The sequence below is a fragment of the Scatophagus argus genome, chromosome 6 (genome assembly GCF_020382885.2).
Source record: "Scatophagus argus isolate fScaArg1 chromosome 6, fScaArg1.pri, whole genome shotgun sequence".
Classification (NCBI taxonomy): Eukaryota; Metazoa; Chordata; class Actinopteri; family Scatophagidae; genus Scatophagus; species Scatophagus argus.
Genome location: NC_058498.1, coordinates 4,507,160 through 4,532,057, shown reverse-complemented (window position 1 = coordinate 4,532,057; position 24,898 = coordinate 4,507,160). Strand labels below are relative to the sequence as shown.

At 41.5% G+C, this 24,898-nt stretch overlaps 1 protein-coding gene across 2 annotated transcripts in view; it reads left to right on the top strand.

Moving 5' to 3' along the window:
• Window positions 1–16,559: 16,559 nt before the first annotated feature.
• Window positions 16,560–24,898, top strand: part of LOC124060879 (contactin-associated protein-like 4) — a 77,758-nt gene continuing 69,419 nt past the window's right edge. Inside the window, exons 1-2 of one of the 2 annotated variants that reach the window (XM_046392249.1) lie at window positions 16,560–17,454; window positions 18,414–19,009. In XM_046392249.1, the coding sequence (XP_046248205.1) occupies window positions 18,925–19,009 (85 nt within the window). In that variant the 5' untranslated portion in view covers window positions 16,560–17,454; window positions 18,414–18,924. Of the gene's footprint in view, window positions 17,455–17,924; window positions 19,010–24,898 lie in introns of those variants that run through there. The other variant, XM_046392250.1, reaches the window with a different exon arrangement.

The window sequence follows — 24,898 nt, the reverse complement described above, 5'->3', positions numbered from 1 at the left end:
CAATATTATGTTTTTTTGTAATCACAATATCAGAGGATTAGTAATCCAATTTTGTTCATCTTATTCAACTCTGACTTTTTGGGGGAGAGTTGCACAAAAATAAATTTTCCTCTTATGTAAATAAATACAAAACAAGTGTGATTATAGGAGCATAAACCTGGACTGACTGGACAGTTTAGAAAACAGTGGAAACAAACTTAACCTTTTGAGTTGACAGTTACTTGTTTATATACAAAAGTTCAGTTTGTGGCCAGTCGGCAAGTTTAAGGTTGCTATCCTTTACCTTCAAGGTCTGTGTTGGTCTTCAAAAACTTTTCCACTGCCGTTGAAAATGACCCCGTGAACACCAAGTCAAAATTATCAGTAGCCTCTAAAGTATATGAACATTGAAGTAAAAAGTTTGCAAGTGGTGGCGATGGAGAAAAATAATGAAATATTTTCGATTTATGAGTGTATTTTACATAGTGTTACTTGGTTTAATGAAGAAGTTTACATAAAGCCCTGCTTAAGATTTCAATGCACATGTTTAAATTTTATCTCTGTTGGTAGCAGATATAATTTATGATCTCTGAGGAACTGCCGTCATTTTGGAGGTCAAAATGTTGCATCAGTAAAAGCTTTTGAGAGCTTGCAAAGTTCAGCGTGCGGACAACCTCTCATTTTTTCTTTGGAGCCAAGTAATTACCCCGTTCTCCACAAAGAATTATCATTATACGGCTGATCATTTTGCTGAGCGGTTTGGTCAGGGCTCAGTTGCTAGAAGATCCTCATCCCACTTGCGATAAAGAACACGTTATCTTGGCAGTTCCTAAGCAGTCAGCTGGTCTCTTATCTCAAAGTGAGCTTTGGTAGTGAAGTGATGAGCAGAGTAATGTAAGCAGAAATTGGCTTAGCTTCATACATATTTTTAGCGTTGTATTGCTACAACTAATTCCTGCCATCAGCCGCTGCACTTTATTCTTAATCACATCCTCACAGGGAGATTTTGAAAATGAACACAAGATGGCAGAAGAGGAGGTGGAGTTCCTTTGAATAATTAGGACCAGAGAGATGTGACAGTGAGCCAGCAGTGGTACACTTTTCATGTGTGCTCAGTGTTTTCCTTGGGATGAGACAAAAGCATCAGCTTCTATTTTGATCTCGTTTGAACCTTCAGCACCAGGACCATTAAAAGCCGGTGCCTCCTGCGCTCAAGGCAAATATTCCATTACCATCAAGCCTTCTTCTTATTCAGCTGCAATTGCATGAAAAGTATATGAAACGATTGAATGGTAACTAATTTGGAAAAATGTGAATGTAAATTGTAATAGTACAATTTGGTGTGATGTTTATTTTTAGTAAACTTACTGTCACACCCAAAGGCTGAGCTCAGAAACATGTTGAACACAGCAGAATGAGAAAATACAGGCAGAGGGAAGGATCTCTGCAGTCACTTGACATTTCTAGTGGGTCACATGTGATTTTTTTTTTCTTTTCTTAAGGAAAATCTGACGCCTTTAACCTCCTCTTTTGAAAATGAGCAAATGTCGACCATGAGGGGTGTGGGGGTACTTCAGACAAAAAGGTTGAGAGCTAGGCCTGTAGAGAGGCTGACGCATGCAGGGTGAAAACAGGCACAATTGTAGGACACTGTATTTCCCCCTTTTGTTCAAATCTCTTTTCAGGAGGAAATGTACAGACAAGGTGGGCACCACCAGCGTTTCAGGCCCTTTTATTGAGCTACAAGGAGCTTTGAATGGTGAAAGGCATTGCAAAAGGATTTCATTCTGCCCTCAGTACCATAAAGAACATCTCCACAATCTATCAAAGCTTTGTACATCCAAATGATGTGTATTTGCCATTTTGTGTGAACCTTGAGATTCATCCATTTCCATACATCTGCTGCAAAAGAGGTGAAAAACAACTGAGGACCTGGTTGTGCCCCACATTATGCTCCTCTTGCAGATTTACAACATTAGCTGTTATCATAGACGGGTTCAAAAAGTCAAGTTCAAGTGGGGTCAAGTGAGAATTAGACGATGCCAAGGGCAGAGCCGGAATTAATGAGACATTATGCTAATGAGAGAGCTGTTTGGAAATATGGAAAGAAATACCAAAATCCCCTGCTTTGTCTCACTGAGAAAGTCATTACGAAGGCAGCCTGTCATTGGCTGATTACAGATGATGCAGTTTGATAATGATCCGCCATTACAATGAATAACAGCCTTCATCGCCGGCCTTTAGCGTGGTGATACTTTATTCACAAAAAAGGGTGCATCGTAGATAAACTAAGACACCAGCATGACTTCACACATGTCAAGCAGTTCAATTGTTTCTTTCCCCATCCACATACTTACACATAGTTTAGCTCTGGAGTTTGGGGTAGGCCCTTTTGTTTCATTTTAGGGAAATCATTTTAAATTAATAGTGTCCTTATTTGTGTCAGCAGCTTTGGGAAGTTCCTTCTCTGTTGAAACACAACAATGTTCCATGTAGTCAAAAAGCCACATCTTCTCAATTTGGTTGGGAAGAACTTGACGGGCCTGCACAGAGCTCACAGCGAGAAGCAAATCCCCGCATCCAGAAACCAAAATCCTGTGGAGAGCTTTCACAGAAGAGTGGAGGCTCTAATGGCATCATATGCCCATTGTTCTAGAAAAAGCTTTTCAACCCCTGTGTATGGATTTAGTGTTCAGGTATCCAATTATTAACATAATTTAACATGTTTGATGTAGAATTAGTTTCATCTGCATCAACTTTACTCACACCTAATCCTCTTCAGTACTTTTGTGACTGATTTGTCAGGATAAACATGGTGAAGCATGCATTCATACTCATTCATTCAGCTTATTTAAATAAAGCGCTGTTATGTTAATCTTCAGATTTAAAAACAAAACTACCTCGTCATTATCGTGCACAGTATGCATTTACTCATGACTTGACTTACTCATAATTGACATTTTTGACTGTCACCAGCATGTATTTTGTTGTGTTTGAGCCGTTAAAGTTTGCTAATAAATTAAGTGAATGTTGAATACAAAATAAGTGTAATAGCAGAAGAGAATGGGTGACTGAAAGCTTTTTGCTAAAGTATGTAAAGCAGGTGAGGAGCACTGAAGAAGAGAGATGTTACACCATCACTCAATCTGGAAATGTGGACAGCCAAAATACAACATGAAAATATGATGTTAAGTCAAAGTTAAGACATATCGAGTCACAATTATAGGCAATTAGGAAGCACGAGTCTCGATTTGAGATGCAAATGGTGCAAAATCAAAATGATGAAAATCTATTTATTTACTGTCCCCTCGTTTCAATTTGCTACAATAATCTGATTTAGCAAAAATCAGTCTCGATTCACTATCTCATAGTGAATCGCCACTAGATTTTGGGGTACTCCATTGTGTAGTAGCGCCTTCAAAATCAACACAACTTAACCAACCAGTGCGGCCGCTGATGTTCCCTCAAGCCACAAGCCTTGGAGCCGAAGCGCTTCAGACGTCCGGTAAGCTCACATCTTTGTAACTTCACACCACAGATGTTCTTCTGATTTTTGCTTTACAACCTGCAGTCTTTAGAGGCAGTCGACGGTGACTCCAGTGACATCACCTGAGGCAAAAGGAATTTTCACATCCACAGAACTCACTAAGATCTGATGTTGATGTTTATTTTTGATAAAAATTTGATTCAACAATCCACGTCCAAGTTTCATGCACAGTATTATGTCATTTTTAGCTTCAAAAACGTCAAAGTTGTAAAATACTTGTAGCTTTAACTCTGAGTGTTTTAACTGATGTTTTATCTACAGTTGTAGTTTAACATATAAATATTTTGGTTGTGAGACAGAAGCATAGTAGCGAAGAAAGACATGAATGTAATTTAATGCACCCAAACAATATGAAGTTGGTACACATCACAACCCGAGGTCACCAAAAATCCTTTCATCACCATTCCACAGCGAGAGGAGAAACATTAACCTCGCCCATATTTTATTTCCTCCAGGAGAATTTCAGCTGCTGGCATTTCAAACAGTCCAGTGACCAAACATGCAGATTTCCTGTTACTGAGGGGGGGATCTCATTACAGCAAAGTAATTCACTCCTCTGTGATGGCTAGTTTGGACACACTACACTGAAGAGCTGCAGTGTGCCCATAAAGAATCTAAATTAGCAAACGGTAAGTTGGCATTTTGTGTCCACGTGGGGAGGAGGGGGGGTTGTGAAATGAGGTGCTTTATGTGGTGGCAGGCTTTACATTCAGCCAAAATGTGAGCATTAGTGTTAGTAACTGAGCAGCGTTGTGTGATTAAGGCTGGAGAGGAAAAAATTAAAAGGACATGACAGGTGGCATTGAGCCTTAAAAAGCCTGTCCTTCCACACTGTTGTACAGTGTTTCGTCATCTGTGCTTTCGTTTAATCTGTTTCATCTGTTATCCCAGGCACCATGAAGGGGCAATGCAGGGAACACAACAACATGAGTTTCAAAATAATGGCAAGACTAGAAAATTAATGTCGGAGACCAGAAATAAGTAGTTATGATCTATAAAATGACCGTCCCATCTTTGAACTTGGGGAAACAGTTTGCATTTGGTTGTCAAGGAATGTCCTGTAGCACTTCTGCTTCGTGTATGTTTATTCTCACTCTCTCTCTCTCAGTAGGTTTGTGTGTCAGATAAACCTCTCCATCTGTGAGCAGGTGATTGACTAAGATGAAAGAAAGTAACTGCTGACAGCTACTGCTGGAGAAAATAGCACAGATGGGAGGGTGAGTAAGGGAGAGAGGACAGAGAAGGAAAATATATTACATTACCGAGGAGAAAACCTCATTTGACTACTGAAATGCAGCCTGGAGCAACATTAAATGCATTAAGAGCAAATGCTTGTGTGTTATTACCGCAGGTTACAAGGAAATAACATTATTAGAAATGACTAATTGTCAAAAATTTTACAATTTATTTCCTTTGAATAGGAAGAGCTGCTCTAACTATGGCAGCTACTTCTTACTAGCCTGCAGTTACTACGCAATATTTTTCAAGCTTTCTGGTCTCACACGCTATTGCAATGCAAAGGCAGAAAATGGTAATTTTTTTGAACAAGGGATCCTTAATTTTAGCCCGAAATAAACAAAAGCAGGCCTCTCCTTTCAATTTGACAACCATCAATTTTACTAACTGTCTTTTAGGATTCCAGCAGACTCATTTTAAATGTGTCTCAGGCAAAAAGTCTGCATCCTGACCAGTTCATGAACCACATGTAAGACATAAAGGTACAGCTTTGCTCTTAGAGCCAGTTAGTCTTCGTGTTACTGTCGTGTTAAGACAGCGTGAAGATAGATGTTTTTCGATCTTAGCTTGGACAAACAGGACAGAGCTGAGATTTATACTTCAAAGTTAGCTTGTTTCTCTTTCAATGACTAATGTTGGATAATCGGTTTAGCTGGGGTTACTGAAGCGTAAACCTCTTCAAATCCCATAAAGAACAAGACAAAGCGGCTATCGTTACAGGCAATAAAACCCTCATGTCTTTTACGACTCCAAAGAAGATTTCTGAAGTCTGAAAAAATAATCCCAGTGATATGACAAAATAATGACTCAAAGTCTGCTTACTAGTCTTTCCCCAGAGCTTTCAGCTGAATCTCAGACTGCTGCGAAAACAGCCAGTTAACTACAGTTTTTTGCCTCTCTAAGCATGACCTCCTCCAGTGTGGATGACTGATGAGTGGAGCCAAATCCAGAATAGTTTCATACGAACATAATTCACAAAAAAAAACGGCTTGTCTGTTCAGACAGCAGCTCTAACTCTCCACCACCTCTTCCTGTGTCTTGTTCTGGCTGAGAGCGCCTGTCTTTCACAGCTGCCGGACTGGTGATGCTCACGGGTCGTTATGGCTCGTAGACCTCCTGGTGGGAAGCGTTGGCCCTAATATCACGCTCCACAACACTCTCAATACCCCGCAGCTTTCTGTAGAGCTTCACCTCAACCCCGGTGCTCAAACAGCGCCGCAATACATATGTTCCTCGTGCTCACTCACTAAAGATCAGTGTCAGCTGAGCGAGACACTTACTGGCGTGAAATTTGAATGCTCATGCCTCTGAAAACTGTGCGTTCGGCCTGTAGGAGTCCAGTCTTTCTAATCAAAGATTTGCTGTCAAGCTTGAGGCTCAAAATTTCTGCCCCAGCGTTTCTTCCTCTGAAACCTAACCTTATATTGTTTTTGTTTCTGTTTCACCGAAGCTGCCAAGCTGTGTGTCTCTTTCTGTCCTCTCTAGCCCAACGCCCCCCCCCCCCCGACTTCACTTTCGGTCGGCCATCCAGGAGCCTTTTGTGGGTGCTTCATCCTGATGATTTGGAGCGTCGTTCCCCGGGGGATTGAGCCTCTTCCCTTTTCTCCCTAGTCTGCATGCTGCCGTGTCTCTCTGTTCCTCTGTGTGTCCGTCTGTCTCTCTTATCTTTGTGAATGCTTTGCTGTCCCTTCCAAGTCTTCATGGTTGAGAGGAGGTTGTGTGGCTCATGTCCTGCTTATCTGTTGGCCCCCGAAGCTGCTCAGCATCCTCCTGGATCCGTACTCATTGCTCATGCTGGTGAATGTGGTGTGAGTGAGAGACGATATACCTCGTCACACACACAACTCAAATAAAAACATTAAAGTGTAGCATCCAAACTGGGACCAGAAATAACTCACGCCAAGTGCCCGAGACGTAACAGAGATACACAAATGTTAAAGGTTCCTCTGTTGGTCGATCAGATGTCCTTGCAGAGGGATCCCTCCTCTGGTGCTCTGGTCCTGTGGTGTATGCTGTATAGATTGTAAAGCCCCTTGGAGCTATTTGTGACTTCTGCACCTGACTACCTCGGCGTCTTAATACATGCTATTCTAAGTGTAATCTCAGTTGCAGAAACAACTGTCACGCTTGAGCTCCTCTTGATTGAACCGCGAGTACCTGGTCCCCTCAGTAATCATGTTATGGCTAATTGAACACAGTTACAATTAAAGGAGAATTTTTCAGTCTGTTTCAATTTAGTACAGTCCATTTCCTGCTTCTGCTGGATTTCTGCCTCTGTATCAGTGATACTGATGACTGTCTTTGGAATCCACAACCACACACAAAGTGGCCACACAGATTCAAAAAGCAGGAAAACGTGCTTGACCCCACTCTTTTTTTAGCTTCTTCTTCTTTAACACCAGTGAACCATCCGTCACTTAGGAGAGATCACCAGAACAGACGATCTTTAGCTGTAAACTGAGGATAACACTTCATGTTCTGGGATATACTGCACTTTATGATTGTTTCAGATTAGTCCACCAAAATAACAAACTTTCCTCACTTCTGATGCAGAGCCAGTCAAAGGCCTCGTAGGTGGGTGGTGATCGCCCTCAAAGGAGATAAATAAAAATTTACAGATGATGAATACTCTTCCTCGTTTTCTGCCCTGAGGTAACAAATAAAGAAATAAAAATATTAAGAAATACACTTTGCACTCTTGTTCCTCACAGTTTTTCATGTGTCCTGACCTGCGCTTGTAACAGAAAGCTGTGATGTACCAGAGATTGCTAGACTGACTGACTGATGGATGGATGGATGTCAAGAGGAAGATATTTACTGCATGAGGAAAGGAAGAAAATGGAGAAAAGCGGGGGAGGAACTGAAAGCCCAGTACAGAGGTATGTTGACTTGTGTTTATATCAAAATGCTGTTTTTTATTTGTAGCAGCCTAACAGCTAGCTAGTTTAGTATTTTCTCAAAGGGGCCACAAACATGTTTCTAGTGACCATGAAGTCTCCACCAGTCCAACCGGTGGAGGAACAAAAGTCTGACAGTGGCTGCTTATGGCTGGTCACACTTCTTATCCAGCTTATTTCCAGGTATTTGGTATTGTCACTTTTGGTAAACCTTTGTGGAAGGTGACAAATTAAAAGAAACCACTTCATCCAGCAACAGAACCTCTTCGCCATCCCCACCATCAAACACTTTTTATTTATTTGTTATCCAATCTTCTGCTCATCCATGGTGGAGATTAGATAAGACCGGAGCTGTTGGTGGGATGTGGCCCCGCAGCAGCCTCCTCTCAGCATGCTGGGGTCTTCCTTATCGTCCCCTCAGGTTATCCAGTGATGTCCAGGCCCGCGCTGCTGCTGACAAATGAGCAGGATGCTGCAGAGCCGATGTCATCTGTGGGTTCATGTCAAACCCTGTCAGCCTCTATCTGCTCAGGATGTGAGACCTATATTTATCCTCCCTTGAAATATCTGTCTGGGCATCTGTCTTTCTGTCAGCTTGTGTGGGTGTGTTTGTGTACATTCACCTGAATCTCTGACTGTCTTTTCTCTCCTTTCTTACAATATGCTGTTGCACCTCAGGTCAGTTCTGCTTCGTGGGGGCGAGAGCCAGCTTCATATCACAATTTGTGGTTTAAGAAATACCTTAACTTTATTTGTTTTGGAGGTAAATGAGAACCTTGTGTGACCATCACTCAAGTTATGCATTGATAAATGATTTGGACAATCAGCATAACTGATACTGTTCTATTGTCTGTAAACTGAATAATATAAAGTATAGCCAGTAGCTAGTTAGCTTAACTTAGAACAAAGACTGGAAGCACATCATTTTGAGCATATATGTGTTATTTACACAACAATTCTCATTGTCATATTTACATGCACATTCTCATTCTTAAAGTTGTTTGTGTGTTTTGACTGTTGTTTTTTCAGCCTTTCCACATTTCCACATCAAGTTTTTCTTGATAAACCACTCATAAAGCAGACCAAAAACAAACATATGTTTTTTGTCTCTGCATGTGAATGCACTGACACTTCTGTCACCAAAAAAAAAAATTAGTAATGATTTTAATATGTCATATCAAATATCCCAGTCTTCGGCATGTCACAAACAACATGTGGCTACTGTTTTTAACTTTTCGTATAAGTGTGTTCAGATCACTGCACAGCCGTGCATCTACATGCCTAACAAGGGCAGACGACCCTCGCTGATTGGAAACACCATGATACCAACATTTAATTAGTGTGTGAAGTGTGAGGAGCTGCAGAATTGTTCTTTTGTTCATCATATTCATTCTGACTCAAAAGCCGCTGCCTTCCAGCATCATGCAGGTTAGACTCTGATTAAATTTTTTTAAACAATCTTTTAATTAAGTAGGTGAAATTAAATGCTATTTTTAGATATAATGAGAAACTTTTTCCCCTTTGGATTATTAATGGATTAAAAAAAAGACAAAATTACATTTTCAACCGGAGTGAAAGCCAGAACCTTGTGAGGCGCGGATCAATGAACAGCCTGTGAGGATATCATCTTGCTGTAGTTTAAAGGATTTTGTGCTTCTCTGATTCCACAGAAACTGCTTGCCTCCTGTTATCACTGTAGTATACATAAGACAGGCACTAAAAGATGTAATTAATACCGGCTAAATGGAAGAAAAACTGCTGTCTGTAGGAATCCCTAAAGAGCTCAGTCCTTAATATCAGCGCCATTAAGTGTCTCTGGGGAGAGTAAGAGATTCAGATTGAACTGTCCAGCTTATACAATCCAGTCTCTTCACACCGAGGGCGGTCAAAGAAGGACGTGTGAGACGATTAAGACAATTAGTGTTCATGATGATGTTCAGGTGCGCAGAGTCGTGCCGGCAGGCCGCGAATCAACCCGACACTGTTTGTGTCAGCCAGCCTCGGGATGCTTGTTGCCTGATCCAAAAGACTGAGCTCTACTTTAAAATAATGACAAACAAATCAATAATAAATGAAGCTGAGAAGTGAGAAGTTCGCAAGAGACTCGTATTTTCCTGGAAGACGAACGAATTGAATTAAGAAAGGTGTTTGTAAACCTTATTAGATTGTTTCAAGGATGAGCCAGCGGAAACACGAATGCTGATATCACTTCTACAGACTCTTGTTTTCTCCTCTCTTGTATGACCTTGCTTTCTAAACCAAGTGTAAGTAACACCTTGAGGCTGTGTTTGTTTTCATTACAAGGGTGACTGGGCAGAGAAGTGAAGCAGCTCCCAGATAAAATCCTCACAGGCCAGAATATTTTACATTTGTCCAGTGCCAGCTTTCACTTGTATTATTGGACATCAATAATATAATAATGATAAATAATAACTGATTGCCCAGAGGTACGCAACTGAGCCCTCGTCTCAGACTGGGTGCATGCATGTGAACCATATATCACTTTATTTCACCCATGATGGCATAGACCTCCAGCTCCATGCGACCCTAAACAGGACTAAGTAGGTTTGGAAAATGAATGAATAATACAACTAAGAGATGTTGAGGTTCCTCCAGGAGCACACAGCAATAGAGACTCTTAATACTTTCCAGCCAAATGACCTGCCAAAAGCCCAGAGAATCCAGCAGCAGATGTTGTGAATAAAAAAGTTAGAGGAAGCATTGATCACTTGGCTGGCTCCTTTTGGTTTGTAAAATAAAGAAGAACATGTATGGGGAAAAATGGGGACGGGAGATTGTAGAGAGAAAGAGCTGCAAATCAAAATGATTCATTTCATTTAAAAGCATCATATAGGAGTGGAAGCTGACGAGGACACACTAAATTGCTGTAATATCACCCGACCCTGCCAAATGATTTTCTTCAGCACAATATAATCTTACTGTGAGCTCTTTTAAAAGTTGATTATTTGATGTTATCTTCATGTTAAGATAGCTTTTATTTTTGCACACAGAAGCTTGTGTGCACACCTGCACACCTGCTCTCTTTCAGCAGAAGTTACATACAGTTGCAGTCCAGCGCAACCACACCTTCTCACTATTTGCCTCTGAGCAAGTCCAATTATAATGATAGGCACAGTCACCATTTTAAGCTCCGATACGAAATTTCATCAGCTTATATCAGGTGAACTCGACCATAAAGGACACTGGGGTGAAATAACCTCCATTTTCTATCAATATTCAGACAGTGAAGCAACTGACACATACTGAATATCTCAGCGTTAAAAGCACTGTGCTCAAATGTTTGGCCAGGAATTTTCCACTCTCACTAATTCCATATCAGTATACCCTCCGAAATTTACTGAGTGTAAAATGTCGACTGTAAATGAGCCTGCTAAAACTATACACACCCTCCAACTGAAGATAAGAGTAATAACTGAAGCTTTTGCAGACCCAAACCACCCAACCATCACTAACCTCAAAGTACAGCTCCCACTCCTTTTTTCCTTGTTTTAATCTTCATGATGTATAGAAGCGGTTCCCAACTTTTACTGCCTAAAGAACCATCTCCCACCTTCACAGGCCTATCAGATTTACTCCTTCATGGATTTAAATTGATGTTATTTAACACTGCTGAATATATAAAACTGTATTTTTTCATTCAATGAGTATGAAGTTACAATTAACTTCTTGCGTCAGTATTGAAGTTAATTGAAGTCAATGAAATGAAAATAACTAACCGGAGCTCACTTTTTCATACATTGAATGGATATCGCTGAATGAACTGCATTTCGTTAACACAGAGTTAATCTTTGTACAATATTTTTGAACAGGCACTGACAAGACCACTTTTGCACATGTGCAGAATGGATGGGGTACTTGGAACAGACCAGGCGTCATGCTTGTAGCTAAATAAATTTTTTTTTTTTGCATTTCTTAGCTATTTTTGCTCTTCTTTTAGCAATTTCAACAATTTATTCATTATTTTTAGCTATTCTATAGTCTTTCCACATACCCTCTGCTGTAGAAGTACACCCTCGGGTATAAGTAGCCCTGACTGGGAATCACTCAGGTGCAGTGTTATCGTGCTGATGCACTCAGGAGGCATTTAAAAGCACTCTCTTGTTGTGTGATTTACAAAAAGGACATCTCTCCGCTCATCTCATTCATTGAAAGGATGTTACCAGGCGAGCTGAGGAAAGAGAAAGCTGAAAGATGCTGAAAGGAAAAATCAACAATAGTAATGGACAAATGAATAGATGCCCAGGAGAGCTGGCAGTACTGTACTTACTGATCTGAAATCTAATGCTGGCTTTGACTGGATTAATGCTCGACAAACATGTTGTGTCGATGGAGGAATTTTGTGTGTGCTTGTGTGTCTGAGGGTATGATGGAGCCAAGGAAGCATGTGAGCATCTGTTTACATATTAATGTGCAGAAAGATTTCAACATCAAAGTTAAGTGGACGTCTGGATAAATGAGGCAATTATATTCAGCGAGTCCACTGAGACTCATTTGCACTGTATGCTAACTAGGGCTAACAGCAGGTTGGAAAGGAATGAATACCAACAGTGGATGCTATCTGACACGGCAACTTAATTCTGTCCTCTTGATACATCTGGTGAGGAAGACCATATTTAAACTTTGTAAAACAGATATAAGTATATCAGCCTGAAGATGAAAAAGCTTCTACAAGAGTTTAAACACAATAAAGGGCTGGTGACAAATTAAAGCTATGTTATCAGTACTTTTATATCATCCACTTTGAAAATTCTCCTCAGCTTTATGGAGCATTTTTAGCACCAAATGCCAGTCAGAAAATGTAAGCAATAGTCACTTAACATGGCGGAGAATCCAGTAGGTAACGAGCATGTCAGGAGTTGGTGGGACCCAGTAAGTGAATATTTGACTTTATTTGGCAGATGGACAAAAACTCCAAATTAATGTTGCTCTGTGTCTGACGGATGGATGATTTGCTAAAATGTTCACCCCGGCAAGTTTTATAAGGCGGCACGGTGGTGGATAGCACTGTCACCTCACAGCAAGGGGGTTCCAGGTTCGAATCCCGGTCTCAGCCCAGGTACTCCGGCTTCCTTCCACACTCTCAGAAACATGCATATTAGGCTAGCTGGCTACTCTACATTGCCCCTCGGCGACCAGTCCGGGACGAACCCCGCTTCTCACCTGTAGTCAGCTCGGTTAGGCTCCGGCCCCCCTGTGACCCTGATGGATAAGCAGTGGGAAAAAAAGGGATGGATGGAACAATGTCGAATATTTTATTATTTTATGTTTCTGCCTGTTTCACTGCCCTTATATATATCTATATATATCTATATATATGTGTTTGTGAGAGAGACTCTTCTGGGTTAACAACTCCAGCCTTGCCCTTTTATGTTTTCGTTCGCTTTTTCTTTCACATTATTTTCATCCTCCTTGTGTCTTATGACTTCATTGTTTGCTTTTCTTTGTTTGCTTGCTCTTATTGTTTGCTTCTCTATGGAGCCCAGTGTAACTTCTGGGAAGAAAAGCTCCACATAAATATTCATTATTTATTATCATCTGACCTCTTCACAGGAGCAATTGATAAAAGTCTGTAAACGACTTGATTTAGCCTTCTTCATTAAGTGTGATAAATCAGTCCGCACAGTAACTGGGCAACAACTAACATCTCCCCAGTAAATACAGGAAGCTGTAGAATATTTACTGTAATAGTAAGAGAAAGTACTTTTTTCAGTCATTTATCAGTCAGGTTCCAAAATTTTAGCCGCTATCTCTCTTGCCTCTTGCATTTTTCCATGGCAGGAAGTTCTCACGTCCACTGAGGTTTGATTCGTCGTCCAGAGCAGCTCTGCCTCCGCCGAGAGTGAGAGCATGACTAAAACTCCATCCCGCAGTACAGAAACCTGTTCAAATTAGTTAATTCAGACAGACAGATCTGATTTGAACTCAGCACCGCTTCCTGCTTCCTCCTGTCAGCAGGATAACAACAGGCTTTACATTTGGCCTTCAGGGGAGGGAAGCAGTGGGGCATAAAGACAGTGGCTGATGTTAAAACTGGACTAACCTTGTATCTGTGCTGGTATGGGTTTTTTTGGGTTTTTTTTATTGCTTTCAACTCTTTTTTGCGATTTCCTTTTTAGTTTCTATTTGAATAAAAAGCACAAGGGATTCATTCAGCGCATATTCATGATGATAAAGTGTAGAAGTGACAATGAGAATGACAATAATAAAACGTGTTTTCATTCAAAGCAGAATGGGAGATGTTTTCATGGTAATATTTAAGACGTCTCCGTGAGGGAACGACTCAGCTGGCTGAGATGAAACGACGCATTTTCACAGTGTTCGAGAAATTACTTTTCCTCACACCTCCAGTGCAGAGTGGTAAGGCAATTTCATGAGATCCTTCAGATATGGCAACAAATAATCAAGAGGACAAATAGCATCAATCCAATTTTCAATTTTGCTTCTTACAGGAGGAGAGGATGGTCGAGGTGGAATTATGTTCCCATATTTGGCACAATGTCCTATTGAGAGAAGGAGCTGCTCTCTGAAATTTCCGAAGCGTTTTTCTCTACCTCACAAGTGTTTTGTAGGGAGAGGAAAAGCAAAGTCCTTGAGGGACCAAAGCTGGTAAGAGAAAAGGGATAAAGACACAGAAAGGGAGAACGAAAGAACATTAATGAGTACTTTGCTTTGAGTTGCTGTAGATTTTTCTTCTTCAAAGTTTATTCTTGATTTATTACATTCCTCAGACTGTTTAAGATATCCAACTCTTTAGTCAGAAGCATTTTAAGATAATCAAGCCTCTTGAGATGATGTGTAGTTGTGCAAGATTTTGAACAAAAAGCTGGTAAGAAGCTAAATATACTGAAGAGAAACTCAGAGCCACCCTCAAGCTGTGATGTTAAAAGCTGCTTAGTGAGAGAGCAGAACTGGTTTTGATTGTACTTTTTTTGCACCGATCTTGTACCGCTAAGGTGGCCAGACAGTGCAGCTCCAGATTATTACCCGCCATGTGCACGCGGGTTTTAGAGGCCACAAAGTTTAGTGGATGTTTGCTTTTATTTATTTACTTGCATGTGCAAGTCTTCCAACTTTTTCTACCATGACAAAGTCCACTGATTCCTGTATGTGCTCTCAGTGGACAGAGCTGTGTGTGTTTGTTTGTTTGTTTGTTTATCTGCATTCAGTCCTTCCTCTGGCTCTTACCTGCTGTTTCTCAGCACAGTGCTTCTTCTCATCTCATTAGCCAGATATCCAACCATGTAGTGCGAACTTTGGCGAGATGTGTCGCAAATCTGCAAAACAAAATGCAAATTGATGTGCATTTATGATTTGAACTCATGAGACTGGTGACGTTAAACGCTTGCCAAAGAAGAGCACAAGTAAAAAAAAAAAAACAGTTTGGAAATCTGATATCACATCACAACATATCACACATGTTTTGTCTCTGTCGAATCGATGTGCAAACTTTTCTACCTTACCTTAGCTTTTCTAGGCATTTCCATCTGTTTTTGTGTTGTTTGGGTGGACGGAAACACACCTAATGTTGTTCCCCATCCCTCCTTTATTGCACATGAACATGTGCCTCCTCTCGCTTCTGCTGCCAGCTATCATTCCTTACTCTGCATGCTCTGTTGAATATGATCATGCAGCAGCTTCATCAGTGTTGGCAGTACACTGCATCAGTGGGGAAATGAACCAGGCAGCACGCTGCTCCTTCTGGCCCGCCACTAAGGCCTTGTTAGTGTTCGTTTGTGGGGTACAGTGGAGCAGGAAAATGGGGCCGTGCAGTGGATTTATGCCAAAATAAGCCTCTTTGCACCTGTATGATCATGCATATGCAAATTGCTATACTTTCTCTACATTATGCTGATTTTCTAGGTGAGGTGAGACTGTGATGGATTCGCTAAAGCTTCAAAACGTTGTCAAAATGGTGTTTAACACACTGTGCCACAGCAAGACTGTCCCCGCCAGAAAATGGCACGAGTCGATTGTTTCAAAGCTTACAGTAAGCTAACCCACTATTTTGTGGTTTTGAATTGTTTTTGATGGTTTCACTCTGGTAGCTGTAATACAACGTACAGAACACACTGTATAAAGCATTGTCTGTGGAAACACAAATAGATTTAAAAAAAAAAAAAATCAGTGTCTTTGAAAGACTCCTCCCAGGGTTTGGCTAACACAGTCTGCTGAGGTCTTAAATTAGCTTCAGGAGAACCTCAGACTATATTTTTTGTATTTTCATAAATTTTATGTTGTTAACCAGCGACCTGTAGAGTAGCTAAATACACTTGAGTTGTTGATGGTCTGTTGTTGATTCCATCTTGCTGGCAGAGCAGAGTTGTTGTTCTGGTTGTGTAGTTAAGCTAAGTGAGCATTGCACTGTGTAGCCCATGCAGGCCTCTGTGGCTAACTTAAGTTTGCACCATAAATTCATCACATTTTTTCTTTCTTTTTTTTTTTTCCATCCACCACACACTGCTCGGTTCACTGCTGGAAGAAGAAGAAGAGCCTCGTTAAAGAGACACTATGCTGGCATTCTGCAAGACATGACCTTGATAAGAAACAGCAGGCACTTTAGAAGAAGGATCAAAGGTGGTGTGGATGAACACTAGCAAGGCTAAACTACTGATGACCTTCACAGGGAACAACAGAAGCCCCTCTGCTGTCTGCATGGTTTGAAGGTCATTGGTACATTTGGCTTTGTGTTTCCTGGGCATTTGTGGATGAATCTCATATGTGGGTATTCATCTAAAGTTAACAATATCTTTGTGCTGGCCTATGTGTGACTCTAGGAATGTGGATTCCATTGATTGGCATACATCTTATTTTGAAATTAAAGTGCTCACTCACAGAAATGTCAAAAAAAGTACATGCATGATTATAAAAGCGTTTGGGTACTTTCTGCCAAACATTTTAATTGACATCAGAATAACTGATGAGGTGTTTCTGACTGGAATATCCATCAATCTGACGGCTTAATAAATATTCAGGCTTTGCGGTGTGGATTGAGTGTGAGAGGGGCTCAGAGGTGACAGTTTCAGCAGTTGTCAAAAGGTGCCTTTTTTTGACCGAAGTGTATTGCACCTTTGAGGCCTCCGGGTCAAATCCAGCCTTCATTCTCGGCGTCCTTCAGTCTGCTTCCTCGTCTCTCTTCAGTATGAATTTTCTATAAAGGCAGAAGAACTGGAGGATTAGTATTTAAAAGCGAATTTCCAGAAAAGTTGAGGACAATAGTCCCTGAGGGCTTCGTTTAGAGCAGAATTTGCAGAGTAAACATGACCCTCCAAGGAAAGAACACACTCGCACTCACACCACTCATCTCTTACTGACATGAGTGTATTCAGTCTATTTCTCAGCACAGGTTTCGTACTTATAAAAAGCATTTATGAGAATTTCCTACAAATGAGTGTTTGTGGATAGGCTCCAGTCCCCCTGCGACCCTGACGGATAAACAGTATAGAAAATGAATGAATGGGTGTTTGTGCATTTTTATCATGACAGTAATATGTATTATTATTCCACCAATATTCCACTTGTGTGTTTGAGAGGTCTGCATGGGGCTTTCATTTCCTGCGGAGCATCAGAGGCCATGTGACCTGCTGTAACCTCCTCATGCAGATGCAAAAACATGTAGCATCTCACTGTAACATCCCGCTAATGCGTGCATGTTGCATTTCCAGTTTTATTCTTGTAACTAACATCCCCTGTCGTTTCAGTTCCTGTCCTGTCGTCTTTCCCTCGCCCTGCCCACGAATGGTCTCACTGCTCAACTGCCCCTGCTTTTGTCTGCAGGTAACCCCGTATGTCTTCTTGCTTTTCCTGTTACACCATATCTTTGTTTATTGTCTTCTTATGGGTTTTTACTCAGCTCTGTTTATTGGACTTTGGCCTACTTGCTGCTTGCGTTTGTCTGTGTGTGGACTCGTGTTCTTGTGTGCGACTGCGTTTTTCTTCAGTAAAGACTCGTGTCCTGTGTGCTTCTGTGCACCCGAGTTTGTGTTACCAAGAAAATATTTTTGTGAGAGCAATCCTGTGCAATCATCACCTTTCATTTTTGCACCATGTTACTGTGCACTAAGGATTCAGATACGGAAGCATCTTTTCTTTTTCTAACCTTTCTGTTATTTTAAAGTTAAATCAAGCGAGCAAACTTTATGGTAGTAATTATATACGTATTTGGAAGCAAGAAAAGTGCTCAAAAGGTCATAGCACAACTTGTCCTCGAGCAGTGATAAATTTAAATTCCTCCTTCATTCAGAAACACGTGTTAGCGATCGTCACTTCCCTCGGATGTTTGACCTTCACTGTGCAGAGCTTGACACCAGAAAGCTGTATTCACATTCACCTGCTGAAGGGGAAGAAGTTCCTCTGAGCTCACCTTGTTGAACACAGCTAACAAATGCGGTCTGAGAATGAGGTGGACTTCTCGGTGAAGTTGAAGACACTTGTTTTTTTTTTGTTACACATTCTGGATTTTTCCATGCAGGAGAAGTAGATGCTAATTTGAATAGATTCTTTATAAGACATCTAATGTTTTAGTGGTGAGACAATATAAGGAAGAGAAAACTGTTCAAAGCAGATGTCTTAAGCATGTCTGGAGGGAATATTTAGAGGTGGACTTCAACTATTCATCTTCCTCTGCTCTCCTACATATCCAACAGTTTCATTTCAGTGTTAGTTCAAGCTCTGTAGAAACTTAGTTGTGTTGAGTTTATACATGAATGGGTTGCGCTCTATATTTCTGTGCCCAGGGACGCACATCATAATCTGTTCCTGAGTTTGAATCAGCGTCCCCCATACAGAGAGACGTGAGCACTGCATTTCGGATGACTGAGACCAACAGCTCACAGCTGCGCAAGGAGCAATCAGCCACATGCTCTCCCTGCGCTGTCTAACATTTCTGGGACTCCCTTCAGGAACTCTGAGCTCTTTCAGGATCTCAGCGAGGGAGGCGGCGCGCTCTACTCGGACCCGCAACAGTTTAGTGAAATCCCTCCCTCCTCTTTCCCCTCCATCAGTTGGCGGAGGGCAGGCGGTGTGAAAGCATCCTCCCCAAAGGGTACCGGACGGCTCCTCCACAACACTGTGTCGGCAGTGCTACTGCAGCGCAGCGCAGCGCATCGGAGCGGAGCTGGAGGAGAGCAGAGAAGGGCAGCGAACAGGAGAGGAGAGGAGCAGAAGGAGGAGGAGGAGGTGGACGGACGGACGGACTGTCCCCTCCGACAGGCGGGATTACACTCTGCAGCACCCCGTCGCTCCAACATGCCTTTGGGGAGTACAGGAGTCGCTGGGATTACCGCGCTGGTCGCCTCGCTGCTGCTTGGCTCCTGTGGGACAGCTGGAGAAGGTGAGCTGAGCGGCTCTGTGCGCTCTCTGGCAAGGAGAGCGGGCTGTTGGCTGCCTTGTTTTGTTCAAAGGAATCTCATTTAAGGCATCAGTGGATGAATGTAAGGCTGTGTGCTTACAGTGGTGTGTCAGAAAATAACTGAAATATGTTAAACATGTTAGAATGTCAGTATGGATGAATCCTAATTTATACCAATCCTATTCTAAGGCAACAGGTGGGGATTGTTTCCATTAATGATTCATCTGCTGATTATCTTCTCAATTCATTTATTTATCAGGTAATTAAGAAAATGACAAAACAGCTGTGAAAACTGTTAATTACAATTTCAACAAAGTCCAAGATGTTGTCTTCAAATGTTTTGTCTGACCAGCAGTCCAAAAACCAAACACGTTCAGTTTAGAAAATTAACTGCGAATTTGCTTGAAAAATGACTTCACCTGTCATCAATTCAACCAGTGATTAATCGTTTCCAGCTGCAGCCTCTTCCTCAAAAACTCATAAAATCTGCCTTCATGTTTGCTGTCCTTAATTTTGTGAGAGCGTTCTATTTGTTTTCACCAGATAGCAGAAGAAGTTAAGGCAGCTGGAAGTCGGTTTTGATCTTGTGCTGCGACTTGCTTGTCTTATACTGTATAGCTCATGTGATATATTTTGTGAATTTAGGGAATTAAACAGTTGGCTGGGTCTGATCAGAGCACCGCGGGGGGCCTATCGTTGAAAGGAACAAAAAATCCTCTGGGAGTTTGCTGCTGTCAGGTTTTAAGAGACGACGAATCCCACGAGTGGCATTCTTATTTTAGCATTTCCAGCATTTGATGTTTTCTCATGAGAGAGGGAGGGAGATGGTGGTCTGTCCATGGAGATGTGAGAGTGCTGCACAGGATGTTGCTGCTGCTTCAGCTCCGGTTTTGTACTCAGTAAAGATTCCCAAAAAAGTGCGCTCTTGGGTAAAGGGATGATTTCGGAAGTGATGCAAACTGTCAAAGTTGCTTATTTCATAGTTGTGTGTGAAAAGTGATTTCGCCGTGCAACAAGTGGAAGACATTGATCTTCTATTCCCGGCTGTTGTCAAGTCCCTACAGTGCATCGCTCTTGTTTTCCTCTCAGGAGGTTTTTAATGAAGGGTTCCAGTGGATGCACTCAGTGAAATCTGTTGACCCTTCCTCTCTCCACTGTAATTACACTGTACTCCCTTTGACTGGTGTGGTAAACAAGGGCAGCCTCATACATCACATTCCTGTAGGCACATCAAGCCAAAAAGATCTCTAACAAGCCTGATGGACCATCAGGCTTTCACACACACACACACACACACACACACACACACACACACTGTAAGTCAGCAGGTTGATTGGAATAATGGAGGGATAGCCGCTGAATGTGGAGGACAGAGAGCAGGGTAGATGCATTATTACTCGTAGTGGTTTCTCAAGTGCACTGACTGTTTGCAAAGACAGCAGCTGTTAAAGCAAAGGGAGGTATTGATAGTACGATTCAGATGAAATGGACATGCTGTGAGTCTCGGCTCAGACGTCTGCTCGACGCATGGAGCTCGAGTCAAATCACAAGAATTTTTTTTTTAACTGTATCACTTTACTGAGCTTCAGATGTTTTGCTCTGCAGCATATCAGTCAGAGCCTTTATCATCCACTTAATGATCTGTTTTCTGACCAGATTCTGCTTCCCAAGCAGTGAAGAAGTTTGAGCTGAACCCATCACATCATTCATCCTGTTTTGCACATGAGGGACAGGAGGTTTCTGTCAGTGTCACATCCATCATCCTCAGAGATACTCTCTTTCTCTGTTAATATACTACACCCCCTCTCGCTCTCTGTCTTTCTGTCTCTCTCTGTCTCTCCCTCCCTCACCCACATGTGTTTGTACTGAAACCGTCACTCTTGTTCAGCTGTTCACTCCCGAACAGTACGAGAACCTGACATTTCCTTCCTTGCTGTAACTTTCTGAAACCCACAGTCCGACATACAAACCCACACCGTGCATTTTGCCTCCCAAGCTCTCACTTTTCTTTTGGTTAGTAACACCTATTTTTATCACTTTTGTTGGGTACAAGTAAGTGCCACAATATGAACCCCTCCAGCACAGGCTGTATGCAAACCTGTGCCTTTACACCCATATTTTAACTTGTGCTGACTGGACAGCTTGTGCCCATGTACCTGAGACTATACGTTAAATTTGGTCACTATTTTTCAAAGTGCCCTGATGCTGAGTTGGTATTTAAACTCATAGCTCTCTGTGGTGGTCGGCTTTTCACCCTGCCTTTGAGTGAGCAACCGTTTTGGGTGGATTTTGATGTCTGGAAAGGTGGAATAATGTGTTGTACCTGTTATTTCAGTGTCAGAGTTAAATCCCGTGACCTGAATGCCCAGCAATTCACTCTGAGCTCTTGGTTTTGTGGCAGTATAACAATGCCACACTACTCTTGCCTTTGGTAAAGTGAAAGAAAAACAATAAATAATAATAAATTAAATCATTTGCATGTTTTAAACATTTGAAGAAGAAAGACAAATGCTGTCATTTTTCTTGTGAAGATTCTTCACACATCACCATCATCCTTTACATCGTGGTCATCCAGTCACCATCTTCATCACCCTCACCATCAACATCCACTAATGTCTCTGGTAAACAATCAGCACCTTCTTCCTCCCATCAGCTTTATTGATCCCATGGGGATATTTGCCTCTCATGTCCACATGCTCTCCTGCTTTGTTCTGGTTCATATTGCCGTTACCGTCGGTACCTCCTTACCACAGGCACTGCACAGGCAGACACATCTGTTTTGCATTTTCTTGTAAACTATTATAGAAAACACAATTTTGTCTTCATTTTGATTACTGCATTGGTGGAATCAGCAGTCAGGAGGGTTTCGTCTCTCAGATGGCTGAGACTGCAGGTTGGGTAGGTGTGTTTGATTATTTAACTAGCTCAGGCTGAGTCGGGGAGGGAGGGGGGACATTAAAGGTGCTGTTATTTTCTCAGACTGCTGGAAATTCATCTTCTCCACACCACAGCCAGTCTGACTGAGAATAAGTTGGTGAGAAATATGCCGGGAGAAGAGTTGATTTAAATTTGGGCCTGGCTCCCTGCCTCATATGCGAACAGTCCTGTCTCATCAGAATTTATTATTTTTCAATGAGCTGGTGGTTTGCGCTGAGAGAACATAAACCTCTGAATAAAATCAATTTAGTGTGAATGTGTGAGACATTTTCTGTGCAAGTCCTGCTGTCCTTTATGCTTCGTGAGACGGCGGAGTCTTAGAGAACCACTATGAGGAAAGAGCAGAGCAGTGAAGGATAAATCACCCTTACTTTTCCTCTTTAGTGTCATTTATGAAAATGTGTTTAGTAGAAGTGGAGTCATGAGGAGGTTCTGATTAAGTCAAGGTTACAGTGGCAGCGGCTGGTCGTGTGAGCCTGGAGCTGCCAGTCATGAATCTGGATTTATTAATCCAGGGACAAGTATTTAAGCGATAAAAGTGACAGAGAACTGCAGTCCATCCATCTGCCTTTGTGACCTGTGGGATTTTGTGTTTGCCCAAGGCCAACTCCCCAGTGGATGTTTGCCTCCCTAAAAACAGACCCATTCATCAAACGACCCTGTCGTTATATCAGATGACTTGTTATCGGTCCAGGAATCGGCCGCATTCTGCTGAGGTCACTATTCACTGTCACTCTCGCAAGCAGGAGTAAAGCAAAAACTGTGTATCAGCTATTAGCAGATATGAAAAGGACACTTTGTACTGTCAATCTCCCGTTGATTTTTCTAACACCAAAAAATATTGACTGTTGATATCCAGTTCATAAAAACTTTACCACCTTTTTCTTATCTGTACATGTTGCACATTGCATTTTATCAAACATAAAAAAACTGAGAAATCAGTTGCACCATGAGGCTCATTTGGTTGATTTTGTGGAGCTTTCAGTCATATTACATTATCTTCATCAGCAGCGTTACAATCTATAACCACACTAGTTACGTTACGTATATAATTTAAGCACGTTACATACATTAACTTGTGTACATGAGTTAAAACAAGGCAATCCCTCCACTGACCCCGACCTTCCCCTGAGGACTTTTATTCCAAGTCGCCTCCACAAAGTTGAGCCCAGGCCAAACATTTGAAATAAAACTGAGATAGAGAATATAAAAAACACGTTATTTCAATAAGTTTGTTGTGGGGGAGGAGAAGAACGAAAAGAGAAAAAGAGCAACTACAGCAAGAGTTGGTAAAAGAAGAAGAAGAAGAAATGAGGAGTGTACAAAAAGTGGAGGAGCTCGGTTCAGTGCACCGTGTGGACATTCATTGTAGTCGCCCTTCGTCTTTAAGCCGCGCAGTGACACTCCCAACTCCTTCTCTCATTTCACCCATCACTGGGTTTTCTTTTTTCTTAGTGTGTGTGTGTCCATCATGTCAGATTCATTTGCCTGACTCCCCTTGTCTTACCTTCACACAGCTGCAGCTCTGTGGTGCACAACAACACAAGTTTCAGCCATAAAGTCCTGTACTGTAACGTGGGTTTTCAACACAATTACCTTTTCTTTGAAGAAAATCAGTGAAACAGATTATGTGTTTTATTTGAAGGCATTGTCATTTTCTCCCTGACAATTACTGCAATCCATGAAATGTTTCAGCGCATTGGCAGTTTTCAGTGGAAAAAAAGGATGGAAACACTGCGTCCAGTATGCTCACATATTGATGTACTTTTTTTTCCATCAGCTTTAATTGTTAGAGTAAACCAATAACAAGCCAAACTTTGTGGGCTCCATCATGGATTATGTAATTTATTTATTTTACTTGTTTTCATTTATTTTTTTTTTTACTTATCATTCACAACATCTGATGGGCAACGCTGGCAAAATAAGAACCACATTCTGACAAAGCAGAATTTTCTTTTATAGTGATATGGTTACTCACGTATGTTAGAGTTTTACCACGAGCCTTGTGCTCTTTAAAGGGCTCCATCATTCCTTATGCACACTGTCACGTGTCAGCATCCTCCATGATTGCTGCTCTCGTCTCATTCAATTAAACACCAAATTAACATCAGATTAGTTCTAAATACAGTTAATAATTGCCTAACCTGCTGCTTTTATCTCCCTGCTTTCTGATTTAATGACAGCTTTTATATTTGTTAGCCTGAGGAGCAGAGTGGCACAGTGGGAGCAGGACACATAAGTGCCTCTTGAAATAAATATCAACTGTAACCATCAGTGCTGTTACTAATATACTTATACTGTTCTCACCTCCCTGTTGCAGGGACACTGGAAAGTCTCAGCCCAAACCCGACACCATCAAGTTGATACTCCTGGATCTTATTCCTGTAGTTTTGATCATCACCGCACTTCCTTTTGATAGCGTTTTTATCGGGGCAACCGTGCAAGCCAATTGTAGAAAGCCTAGAAGTCCAGTTATCATCCCCAAACGTAATGATGGCCAAAAAATTTTTCTTTAATGCAAACATTTATCAATAAAAGCTGGAAGCTGAGTCTTTTTTCAGTCGCAGGATCTCTCTCTCTCTCTCTCGCTCTGTGCTTGCCCACAGCAGCATCTCCAACAAAATGCAAACCAGGAGCATGCAGATACAGTGTTTCAACACCAAATGTTGAACCTGGGAGGAAGGCTGAAAACAGTGCTTATAAAATCTCCCTGGGAAGTCTTCATTTTCTTTTTTGTTGTTTTACAACATTGAATTTAATTATTTAATGTGACACCAATTGACAGAAAGATAGAAAATAGTTTGCATATTTATTGATTTAAAAATAGGACCCACATAAGTCCTCACTGGTGCAGCCAGTGGCTGCAGAAGTCACGTAATAAACAAAAAGTGAGCTCACCTGTGTGTTGTGGTTTCAGGGTCCATCAGTAGCAGT